Source organism: Diabrotica undecimpunctata, chromosome 6, assembly GCF_040954645.1.
Source record: "Diabrotica undecimpunctata isolate CICGRU chromosome 6, icDiaUnde3, whole genome shotgun sequence".
Classification (NCBI taxonomy): Eukaryota; Metazoa; Arthropoda; class Insecta; order Coleoptera; family Chrysomelidae; genus Diabrotica; species Diabrotica undecimpunctata.
In genome coordinates this window covers 61,596,989-61,609,525 of record NC_092808.1, presented here as the reverse complement: position 1 = coordinate 61,609,525, position 12,537 = coordinate 61,596,989, and the positions used below count along the sequence as shown (strand labels likewise).

At 39.0% G+C, this 12,537-nt stretch overlaps 1 protein-coding gene across 1 annotated transcript; it reads right to left on the bottom strand.

Moving 5' to 3' along the window:
• Positions 1-11,327: 11,327 nt before the first annotated feature.
• LOC140444363 (uncharacterized) lies at positions 11,328-12,050 on the bottom strand. Its single transcript, XM_072536113.1, has one exon. The coding sequence runs from the start codon at positions 12,048-12,050 to the stop codon at positions 11,328-11,330; it is 723 nt and encodes a 240-aa protein (XP_072392214.1).
• Positions 12,051-12,537: the final 487 nt, after the last annotated feature.

Below are 12,537 nucleotides of genomic sequence, written 5' to 3'. Positions count from 1 at the left end.
CAAAACAGCTCCCTGAGGCACACCCGCCTCCAGGGTCCCGACCTTGGACAGGGTTGCCCCTGTCCGAACTCTGAACCTTCTGTTGGCTAAGTATGATCCAAGGAGGCATGTCATCGCCTCGCTGTATCCCATGGTGTTCATTTTATATATGAGTCCATCATGCCAGACCCTGTCAAATGCTTTACTGACGTCCAGAAATGCTGTTGCCGTGTACATTTTTTCGTTATATCCTTTAGTTGCGAATTCGGTGAAACGTAGAACTTGTAGTTTGCATGAATGTTCGCTTCTGAATCCAAATTGCGCTTCTGGTATGGTGCCTAGTGCTTCCGATTCTTCGTTTAGTCTTTTCAATATAACTCTTTCCGCTATCTTGCTTATTGATGATAATAAGCTGATAGGTCTATAATTTTGCGGAAAAGTGCCATCTTTCCCTGGTTTTTTGATCATGATTATTTGTGCCTCCTTCCATCTGTCTGGAAAATATCTTAGTTTGAGCATGTTGTTTATTATGTTCGTTATGTAGACAATAGCTTTGTTGGGTAGGTTTTTTATTGACCTGTTTGTGATGTTGTCAGGTCCTGGGGCTTTTTTGGCGTTTGATAGTTTTATTAGCTCTTTAATTTCATCAGGAGATGTATGAGTTATTCTTATTCTACCCTTTCTTCTCTTTAATCTTCTAGCTGTTCTTTCTACCTCTTCTTCGAAGTCTATGTCTTCATTGGAATTTTCGTTGTTTCTGCATGCCCTTTCTAGTTCGTCCTTTAGGACTTCAGCTTTATCTCTCTCCGTGTGAACAATCCCGTTTTCTCCGTGTAAGGGAGGTATGGGTTTCTTGTCCTGTCGGGAGTATTTTCGATAATTTCCAGAAGGCGGATTTGTTTGGGTCTAATTCTTGGATATAGTTGTCCCAGTTTTCGCTTCTATGTTCTCGTAGTTGTCTTTTAACTTCCCTATCTAGCTCATTTGCAATCCTTTTATCTTCTAGAGTTCTAGTGCGATAGGCTCTTCTTCTTTTCCTGTTTTTTTCTTTTATTAAGTTTTGTAGTTCGTGACTTATATCTCCGAATCTTCCTTTTTGTCTAGTAATTGTTTCGGTTTTTGAGCTGGCATCGATAGCATTATTTATAGTTGTTTCTAGTTTGGTTACACTGTCTTCTAGTTCCGTGATGTTGTTTATTGTTGGGATGTTACCGATGTTCTCGCTTAAAATCCTTCTGAAGTTTGGCCAGCTTGTTTTCTTCTTTTGGTGGGGCTGCAAATAGTTTAATTCTATTGCACCCAGGGTCAGGACGATTAAGTTGTGCGTCGAATCGCCTTCATTTAGAGAGTGTATCTCGTGTTGTTGACCCACGTTGTGTAGGATTGCAATGTCTAGATGTGTAGGGAGTTGTCCGTGAAAACAGGTCGGTCCTGTTGGTCCGGTCACGTAGGTATTTGGTCTATTTTCGAGATGGCCGCAAAGTCGTCTCCCGTTGTTGTTGGTTGCTCTGTCGAACCATAAGGGAGATCTCGCATTAAGGTCTCCTATAATTACTGTGGGCTCTTCTGTGTCGAGGATTAGGCTCAAATCTTCATCGAATATCAAATCGTTAGGTCTGACATAAGCTGACACTATTTTTAGTGTTTCGTTGTTGGCCTTTAATCTGACTAGCGTGGCTTCCATTGTCACCAGTCCATCTGGTGTTGGTATATGTTCGTGTTCTAAGCCTTTTTTAACTAGTATGGCTGTTCCTCCTGATCTTGCTCTGTGGTCAGTTCTGTAGATATCGTAGCCTGGAAATTTGGTTTTCTTCCTTTCCACTAATTTGGTTTCTTGAAGGGCTACGATATCGAGCTCTAATCTGTAGATCATCTCATCCAAAAGGTTGAGTTTTTTGAAAATTCCACCGGAATTCCAGGACCCTATGCGTAGATCCTCCGTACGGTTCGCTAGCATTGTCGATTTATTTCTCCGAATGCAGTCATCATTTTAGTTGCCCTGTCCATCATGGACATCATCTCCATCATCTTCTTATTGTACTCAGTGTGATGCAGCGTCTTGCATCGTAGGAGCTGCTTCTTCTGAGGTTGTTTTGGTGGCTTGTGCATAGCTGAAGCCCGTGGATGTTGAAGCTGGTTTGATCGGTTTGCTCGCCGGTTTTACGGGGGCAGGGGTCTTCTTCTTGGGAGCTTTTGAGTATCCTCTGTAGTTGGCCGTATGCGCTTGGTCGCAGTTGGCACATTTAGGGGCTGTTTCCTTACTCTTTTCGCAGTCGTTGCTTAAATGGTTTTCACCACACTTCACACATCTGGAGACGCAGTGGCAAGCCTTAGAACTGTGGTAATATCCCTGGAAGTTAAAGCACTGTAGGGTGTCCTTCGTTATTTTGAATTCGTCTTCGAAACGAACTCTCATGTAGCACAAATTTGTAATCTTCCTTATTTTTTGTACGTCATCCTCTTTGAGGGTGATCATGAAGAAAGGCAGTATTTGTTTACCTTCTTTTTTTGAAAACATATTGCTGACTCTTGTTACGTCAACATATTTTTGTCTTAATTCATTAAGAATTAATGCTGTATTTGTGCTTGCGGATAGCCCTTTTAATATTACCCTCTTTAATTTTTCACTGTCTATTGGGTAGGCAATATACTCTACCTTCGGTGTGTGCTCTTCTAGGATTTTGACTACTCCTAGGTAGTCTTCTCTGGATTTCGTATTAATTACGATTGATCTGCCAGATCTGGCAAACTTGTTGTCGGAGAATATACCTGATTTCGCCGCTTTTTGCAGGATAACTTGATGTTCTGCGACCGTCTTTAAGATGATCGCAGGAGGTTTAGGTCTTCTTCTGACGTTAACCTCTGCAGGTATTTGAGGGGCTACGTCGGTTTCTTTATCAACTTGGGATTCTTTCTGTGTCACCAAGTTTTTTTGGGCTTTCTTTTGCTCACTTCTTTTTTGTGTTTCTTTTGCGGCTTTAGTGAGCGCTTCGTCGTTCCTTTCTTGAATCTTTTGAGTTTGTCTTTCAACAACACTCAAAGATTTTTTAGGTTTCTCGCTACTGTTTGCTGATTTCTCAGTAGCGGTGCCTTTTTGTATTTTTTCTTTCTTTTGAACTTTTGTCCATCCTGCTTCGCTTTTCTCCGTTGGTTCTTTTGGCTTTACTGCGCCTCCAGACGCAGAGGGCGTGGTTTTCCATACGATGCCGGTGGTGTGCCAGTCTTCTTCTGCTTCAATTTCCATACCGTCATCACTAGGTATGATGGGTATGGCTTCTTTGTTTGTTGCTTTTTTAGAATTCGATTTCTTAGTTAAAACATTTTAATTTTATATTTTTATTCTTACTATACTATTTTATTCTTCTTTAAGAAATTTATATGTTTGAGGACAAGCATGCTGCTATAATCTCGTCGATTTCCAAAGTTTCTAGTGATAATACATTTCAAAACAAAGAATTGACGGACTTCTGCTAAGCAAAGTTTTTAGCGAGATTTCTTTTCTGAAAAGCAAAGTTTCTGCTAACATTTCTTTGGAAATCTTTAATGTCATTTCTTCGACGATAAAATATCTTCATTAAAAAACCAAGTTGCTGTCAATATTTTGTCGTGTGAAGAAAGGATAAAAGAGATTAAAAATATTTTATCTTTTGAACAAAAACTGGAAGAGATTAAAAAGAAGATGAAGGAAACAGGGACAACAGACAGAGAAATTAGATCAATTATAATAGAGACAACAGACGATAAGGCGGATCGTAAATTGGAAACGCGGCCGACATCTGAAGGTAGTAGAGGCTTAAGTATTCGAGTCTCAACTTTCGACGGAAAATCGTCATGGAACAACTATACGAAACAGTTCAAATCAGCTGAAAGAGCGAACCGATGATGGTCGGAAAAAGAAAAGGCTGTAAACCTGACTATCGCTCATATGTGCTTCAGATCATGGCCGTAGAGAAGACAGATAATTTAAAACATCTTAAGAAGAGACTTGACATGCGATATGGTCACGAACATTGGGAACATATCTACCAGTCGCAGTTTAAAAATCAAAGAAAAAGATAGATAAGGTTCTTCAAGAATATGAGGTAGATATTACCATGTGAGTAAGATATGCTTATCCAACAGCTCCCGAAGACATGATGGAAAAGTTGGCTGTTTACATATTTATTAATGGTCTCGTGATTATAAAATGCAGAGAACACTTCAATTATCTAGTCACAAGACGCTAGTTGAAGTAGCCTTCGAATACGAATCAGCTACTTAGGCCTCTGGCGGGACTGTAAAGGAGAAAGAAGATAAAGACAAACTTGACCAGATTGTTAATATGATGAAAGGCAAAACATCAAAAAAAAACACCATAAGGTGCTGGAATTGTGGTGAAATGGGACACGTATAAAGTTTATGTAAGCACCTGAAGTAACACACGAATCAAGAAACTCACCAGCAGAAAAACAAAAATGTTTCGGTCTTAGGTGGCAGCTTCGACCTGAAACTATTTAAAGACCCTCTTATACTGATAGCTTCTTTAAAATATGAAAATAGTGTATAATATGTAAATGGAGAAATAAATATGGTAAGAAGCATGCATAGTTGGTGGATAAGACCCGGAACATTATACGCCCGACAGTTGTAAGAAACTTTTACCAACGAGGTTGTGACTGCGAATCACATAAAGGATAACATCCATAAAAAAATTAATATACAATTAGATAAAGCAAAAAAGTTCGTCCATTCTGTCGTAGCCGCTGACATCGCAGGATATGTTATATTATTAGGAATGGACGTAATGAATTTGCCTAGACTTTAATTGGATTTTAAGAATAAGGTAATCAAGGTTGCTAACGGGAAGGTATTTCTTTATTCACATTATGACAGCAAAGCGCAAGCAGCCATTAAAGAAGGAACACCTGTTATGATGGAGCCTTGAAACCATTACGAGAAGGTATGCCAACTAATCATAATTGGAAAGGAATTGGTGACTTTTGCTAAAGAAATTCCTATATGACTTAGCTTTGTCAATGACTACCCAGTGACCATTAAGAAAGAGACAAAAGTAGCAATCTGAGTACCTGTGATAACCATAACCCCCCAGACGATAACATCCAATAATTCCAACGACAAGTTTGACCAAGTGATTGCTGTTGCTGGTCAGTCTCTAAATCAAGTGGAGAAAAGGAAAAGACGGGAATAACTACCATTTTCAAACATACGATAGATATTGGTAATGATAAGAAACTTCGTCAAATAGCTCTACGACTATTAAGGGCGAAGAGAGAGGAAGCTAAAATGATTATTAAGGAAATAAAAAAAGACAGGGTAATAGAACATTCTACCCTCCCATGTCTCTCCGGTGGTCCTGGTGAAGAAGAAAGAGGAAACTACGAGATTCTGTGTTGACTACCGTTTGTTGAACAATGTTACTAAGGAAGATAGTTATCCTATGTCTCGGATCGACGACACGTTGGATACTTTAGCTGGAAGTAAATTGTTTTCTACTATAGATTTGAAGTCTGAATACTGGCAGGAAAAAATCTACGCAGTAGATAAATAGAAAATAGCCTTCACCACAACATCTGGATTGTTGCAATTTAACGTCATGCCATTTCGGCTCCGTAATGTTTCTGTGATATTTGATATACTTAAAGAGAACGTGCCTGGTTTATTTAGACGACAAAATCGTCTTGGAGGAGACTTTTGATGATCATTTTACGAATTTAAAAATCGTTTTTAATTGACTTCCTGTCCAAAAAATATTAAATTACGAGAAAAGAACTCCTATCAGTAGTAAAATCAGTAGAACACTTCTATCAATATCTGAATGAAAGGAAGTTTTTAATCCGAACCGACCATGTCGCCCTTAAGTGGTTAATGTTGTTTAAGAATCCAGAGGGTCAGATATCCAGATGGACTGAACAAATAAAAGGATACGATTTCAAGATTAAACATAGGGGCAGAGTTAGCCACAGAACGCTGATTCTTTTTCTAGAAGACTATGTGTAGCAAAGTGTTTACAGAGGGTGGCTATTACAATTGCAAACTCTTCTCTGTCTTCAGCTGTTCATTGTTGGATGTTTCGTAGTCACGATAGTATTTTTCTTCCTAATCCTTTCTTTCCCTTGATCTTTTCTTTCACTATTACTTAAAGGTGTTCCCATTGCAACAAAACAGAATCTAAGAAAGTAGCAGTACTAGGAACAACGATGGTCAACGACAAGTGGACGCTTACAAAGATTAGAAAAGAACAAGAGAATGATCCAATTTTACAGAAAATTTTAAAATGAAAAGAAAAACCGTCGATCATCTTGGATCATAAAGAAATATCGAGGCTATACTCAGCAGTTAAGACATATTAGTCCCAGTAGACTTCTTTATCATGAAATCTTTCTTAAACGAGTACTGGAAAATGACGATGGTTCAGAAAAGAACACAATTGGTAATAAATTCGGAAACGGTTTTATAAGATAAATAGTTCTTAAAATGTAAAGGACTGATTTAAGAAATTTACTACCTGTGCTACAAGTAACGGATCCTACTACAAAAGAAAGGCTCCTATGAGACAGTACAATGTTGGGACTCCGTTTAAAAGAATATTTATTGACATGAGTGTACCAATTAGATGGGAGGGTTGTGCGAAATATGGTGGAGATCTTTAAAGACACCGAAGTCCAGGTACTAGTCTGTTGCAATCCAGATAGTTACTTAGTTACTGGTGCGGGACGAAGATTGTTCCTTGTCATTTTTATACACCTGGGAGTTCTAAAAGAGGGGGGTCCAGTTGCCGAAAGCAGCATCCAGTTCCACTCCCGACAAGGTTCCATTAGGAATTATCTCTTAAGGAGGAGGCAATGTTACGATAGTTAATCGCACGAGTACTTGCAAGCCGGTTCCGATGAGGTAAACCTTTTTCTCGAAGCGTGTACCCCTTCGAATGATCAAGAGACGCCGCGTAATTCGGTTTTTAGAGGCCATGGAATAAATCGAAACTTCTACCAAGATCCAGTACCGACTTTAAAAATATTAAAGAAACTTAATTTGAATTAAAACAAATTGTAGAAGTTGTAGGGCAAATTGACGTACATAGGAAGGGATCTGGTAGCAAATAATGAAGAAGAACTTATTTCGGTCAATAAAGCCTATTTCATCATGTGGCAGATACTCAAACCACTAGAATATACAACGGAAAACCAAACTATGAGTGCATAAAATAATAATCAAGTTTGTGATACGTTATGGTTCTGAAACTTCGATCATAATCAAAAAAGCCTGCTAATAGATTGAAGGTGTTACTATACTGATTTCAGTACTAAAAATATTAGTTAGTTGAGCGAGTCGATTTAGTATGAAAAATGTGTGCCTGTGTTTGCAACTATCTTAATTTTAATTAGTATGTAGGCATACGCTCTACCAATTGTGTATTGATAACCTACTAATGGAGTTTAATTTATGATTAGAGTAAACAAAACGCATAGGTAAATAATGACTGAAAAAGAAGCTGCAATTATGTGCAGTATCTTTAATTGTAATAATGATGCTAGCAATAAAGAAAAAAAATCATAGGCTTCTTAAAAAAAGCGTGTCTAAAAAAAAAATGGATCGAAAGAAGAAGCTTAGGCCAAGGAATATTATATATGTTGAATGAAAAATTATTAGTAGAAGACCATTTGGCATATAAAAACCTTTTACAAATGACTAATAATATTTTGTTTAAAAAATTGTTACGAATAGTTAAGACTAACCTCACTTTTAGTTAATATCATAATATTTCATCATTTTTAGTACAAGAAATTAAAACATGCTCTAATTGTTAGTACTGAATCAAATAAAAACGTAAAAGTAAAACATCAAATTGCAATCGAAAAAGAAGACAACAAAAACCTAGACGATAGATGACATAGAGGAACTGAGATTGATGCAAATAACCTAATAATGAGAATGATACAAGCAGTAGGGAGAGGCCTATATTCAACGATGTATGTTCTTAGTGGATTGAATAGATATATTCTCGCCTTACAATCACTGCCTGCACTCTTAAATATTCGAACTTGATTATTCTCAAAATAATGATTTGTTTATTGATTTTACTAATAATTAGTATTCCATATAGCCATATACTCAGTAAATGACCGATTTGGAGTGTAATTTTCCTGGTCAAGACGGATTTGCTTAAAAATGGGAAGTTAGGTTCCTCTTACCCTCTATTTTACTTTTGAACTAAAATCCAAGAATGCTTTTACTTCCATGGTAAAAGTCATCCCTTTCAGGAATGAAAAAACATACGTTCAAAATAAGTCCGGAAATGGATGGACAAATCGGCTAATTCCAACTTTTATTCTATATAGTTTTTTCACTAAGTTAATACTTTTTAAGTAATTTGCGAGTCAAAATGTTCATTTTCACAAATGTATTTCACATGTATTTCACAAATAACTCAAAAAGTAAGTACCTATTTATTGAAAAAAAGTTCTTAACAAAAATATAGCTTATAAAAAACAAAACAAATGGTGTACTTATGAAGTCTGTAGACAGGCGAAGCATAGTTGTAGATCATGAAAAGTAAGTTATTAGTTGCCAAATTCCAAATCAAATATTTCAACGTAAAATAACCAAAAAATAAAGAACTTTTCGGGGAAACCCATTAAATGTTTTTTCAAGGTTAAAAAAGCTTTAATTGTTTCTTTGTTTTTGTTTGTAACAAAAAACTTTGTTTTTTTTTTAGTTTCTAGCATCTAAACTAGGAGAGTTAAGCTTAAAACAAAGTTGGTCCCTTTTTTTTGGTAAAATATCGTGAAAATCAACCCTAATTTAGCACCCCAAATAAAATTAATCGGTAAATCAGTAAATTATAAAGCGGTAATTATTACTGCCTTATAATTTACTTTGTTTGTGTATTGTTTATATGATCTATAGGTTTGACCGGTTTAAAGGGCTTATTTTTGAAAAAAATTGGTTTTAAAGTAAAAGATTTATAATATTTAAATTTATTGAAATTTTGAAAAAATGCTTTTTTTTTAAATAACTTAAAAACAATTAGTGTTAGGCAAAATCTTAAAGAGTAAAAAAATATAGGTTTTGCCTTCCTGAACATTTGGTTTCTTTTTGTTTTCTGTAAGATAAAAATTGGTTAAGATATTGCTGTTCAAAGTTTTAATACACTCGTGATTAGTGACTCGTTTAAGTCCTTTTAACTTCAACCCTATTAAAAATAGGGGTTTAAAAAAATGATGTTCTTATTCCTCTTAAATAAACCTACAAAATAATTTTTAAGCACTTCATAGCTTAAAATCTAACCGAGTTATGAGTAATAAACCAATCGCATATTTTAGGAGAGATCAGAACGAGCATACTGAAGCATTGTAAGATACAGATAATGTGTTATTAAGGAACAAACATACTTAAACCAATTCTTACAAACTTTTTTTCTCGTCTTTATAGAGGGGGGGTCTGGAATCTTCAAAAGACATCTCAGTCCAGGACGCCGCCTGACTAACTTTAGTGCAGGATTCGTTCTTCGTACTCCCGGTGATAATTCCCGAGGTACTTTAAAATGCCCTCTCGTCGCCGAGTCTACGCCGAACGCCTAACTGCTAAACCAGACCCTCCTCTGTCATCCAGCGATCCGGAAGCGGAATGGCCGCTGTAAGGCCGGCATCACTTCAGAATCACTACCTTTATTCATTCATTCTCCATTCATACACATCCACACTCTATTCATCAGCAAGGAGGTTCCCTGTCTCGTTCCAGGTAGCGCGTAGAAGAAACTCATCGCTCCTAGTTCGGCATTATTTCCAGATGGGCATTTCCTTCTTTCCCACAGTCTGAATCACGCATTCCAACTCATACAGTGTGACCCACTTTTCTAGCTTCACATTTCAGCATCATTCACTCTTACCTTTAGCGTTGGTTTAGCAGTCTTTCTTCCTCTTTCTTTTTCTTGATCACTGCACGGATATAGCTGTGTATGTTAGTCCAAACTAATTTATTTTCAATCATTCTCTCAATCATTTTTCTCACTGTAACAAAATTCACACCTGCCTCTCTTTCCATTCTGTTCCTTTCCACTATCCATCTGCTGCAATCTAACCCTAATCTAAGTTTCGAACCCGGTATTTGAGATCTGGCTCATCCCGGGCCACTACCAGTACAGCGAGGTCATCTGCGAATGCGAAGAGGGTTGTACCCTCTCCATATTCACAGTGCATAACCCCGTCATATGCCAGATTCCATAGCGTCGGGCCCAAGACAGATCCCTGGGGTACCCCGGCCGTCACGTCCACGATCGTGCCCTTTTCCACCATAATCCTTCTCTCGGACAGATACTCCGCCACTACATTCATCAGGTAACCAGGACATTCTCTCTCCTCCATTGCCTTCATTACCTCGTTCCACTGCAACGTATTGAATGCATTCTTAACATCAAACAACAGCAGAGCCGCCCAGCGATGTTCATCCCCTCTGTTGCGCAATGCTTCGAGTACACTGATGATTGCATCAATCGTGCTTTTCCCTTTACAAAAACCAAATTGCCTCCTTGATAAACCACCTGACCTCTCAATCATGTCGTCTATGCGTACTCGCAGCATTCTTTCGTACAGATTACTGATGCATGGAAGCAGACAGATGGGGCGATACTTTTCCCTAGCTTTGGGAAGCAGTATTGACCTCGATGTCCTCCAAGGCTCAGGAAACGTTTGTGCTTCCAGCAGTGCATTCATGTGTTCCAGAAGCCACGCAGGTTCCACCCGTCCTAGACCCTTCACCGCCTCAGGTGGTATCTGATCTAGTCCTGGGGACCTATGAGTCTTCAGTGAACCTAATGCCTTGATAAGTTCATCCATGGTAAAGGGTACAGCTCGCTCAGCTCCTTCATCCCTCCATACACCATGACATCTGCCGTCCGTAAAGAGCTCTCTTGTTACCTCAAGCTTCTTATCCATAGACATTTCGTAAGAAGAATACGCATGGAACTTCTTCATGACGATCTTGTATCCCTGATCCCAGATGTCCTCATCCAGCTGTTCACACAACTCTTTCCAGTGCCTTCTTTTTTCTGTACGGATTTTCCTGTACAGTTCCCTCTTCCTTGCGCGGTACTCTTCCTCGATCTCCTCGATAATCTCAGGGTTGATTCCTGCTCTACCTCTTGCTCTTGTTAACCTTCTTTTCATTGCTATACACACATTTCTTAGTGCCTCGATGTCCGCATTCCACCAATATGGCATTCTGTTGACATCTTGGCGACCAATCTTGCTTCCCTCCATCGCTTCTTTAATAACTCTCTCCAGGCTTTCCACTGTCGGTGATTGACCCTGCATTATGCTCACAATCCATTTAATTAGCTCCTCGTATACTTTTCAGTCATTCCCATCGCCGCATCTACCCACCGACGTCCCGGATGCACGGACCGTGTTAGTGGTCCCCTTTCCACTCAATGTGGACCAGCAGAACTCAATGTACTGATGGTCAGTTCCAGTGTAGTCTGGCAAAACCTTCCAGCCTATTGCTTTCGCCGCTATTTCTTGTGTCGCCATGGTCACGTCGATGTACGTACCTGTACCTCTCCTAACAAACGTAGGTTTTAGACCTGTGTTCAGAACCACTAGGTCTAGAGCACCCACCCAGTCAGTTAGTATTCTACCGCGAGCATCGGTGATGGGAGATCCCCACTCCGCTGCTTTTGCGTTAAAATCTCCAAGCACTACGTATTCTCCTCCTGTGTTTCCCACTTCCTGCATGATCTCGTCTATCTTCATCTCGTACTCGCCCACCGTCACGTTTGGAGAAATATAACAGCAGACCAGTCCCACCCCCTCCATCCGAATAATCACATATCCTTCTTTCGGCTTAATTTCATACACTCGCAGTTTCCTATTGTAGATTCGTACAGGAGCTCTCCCGGTCGTATCTACAAACCATCCTCTTCTTTTCACCGCTGTTAGATTTGGTTCCGCCGTCACCAGCACATCGATGTTCTTTTCTACTGCGGCAGTCTCAGCAAGATCATGTGCTAGTCTTGCCGTTCCCACATTAGTTTGGAGCACTCTCAGCTCTCGAGTCATGTTTTCTTTGTTTGCCATTTCTAAACCTTGGATTTCTTTCGCGCTCTCTTTTACACTCTCGTACTCTTGGGACTAGTCCTCAGTTATTCCTATTTTCAACCAGTCGGTTGAACTTTGGGCATAATCTTGAATTTGCCACATGCCCATTCACGTCGCAGTTGAGGCATCTGGTTGCTTCTTCCTTACATTCCAGCCCTATGTGACCCTCTTTACCACATCGGAAGCAACATCCTCTTCTATTCTGCCCCTTGCAGTACCATTGTTTGTATCCAAAGGCAAGACATCTCAAGCATCTCGGTATTTCTACCTTTGATTTTATTACTCGGCAGGATGTGTAGTCTACTTTTATTCTTTTCATTTGCAAGATCTTTTCGGCAACATCTTCATTCACATCGATCACGGCACTCATCATCCCTCTTACTGCGCCTCGTGTCTCGGTCCAAATTTTTATAATGTCACAGACCCGTCTTTGCCAGCTGCTTCCTCTGTGGCCTTTTGGATCTCT

Excerpts from the sequence above, each read along its gene's own strand:
- LOC140444363 (XM_072536113.1), bottom strand. The coding sequence starts at position 12,050 with ATGGCAAACAAAGAAAACATGACTCGAGAGCTGAGAGTGCTCCAAACT.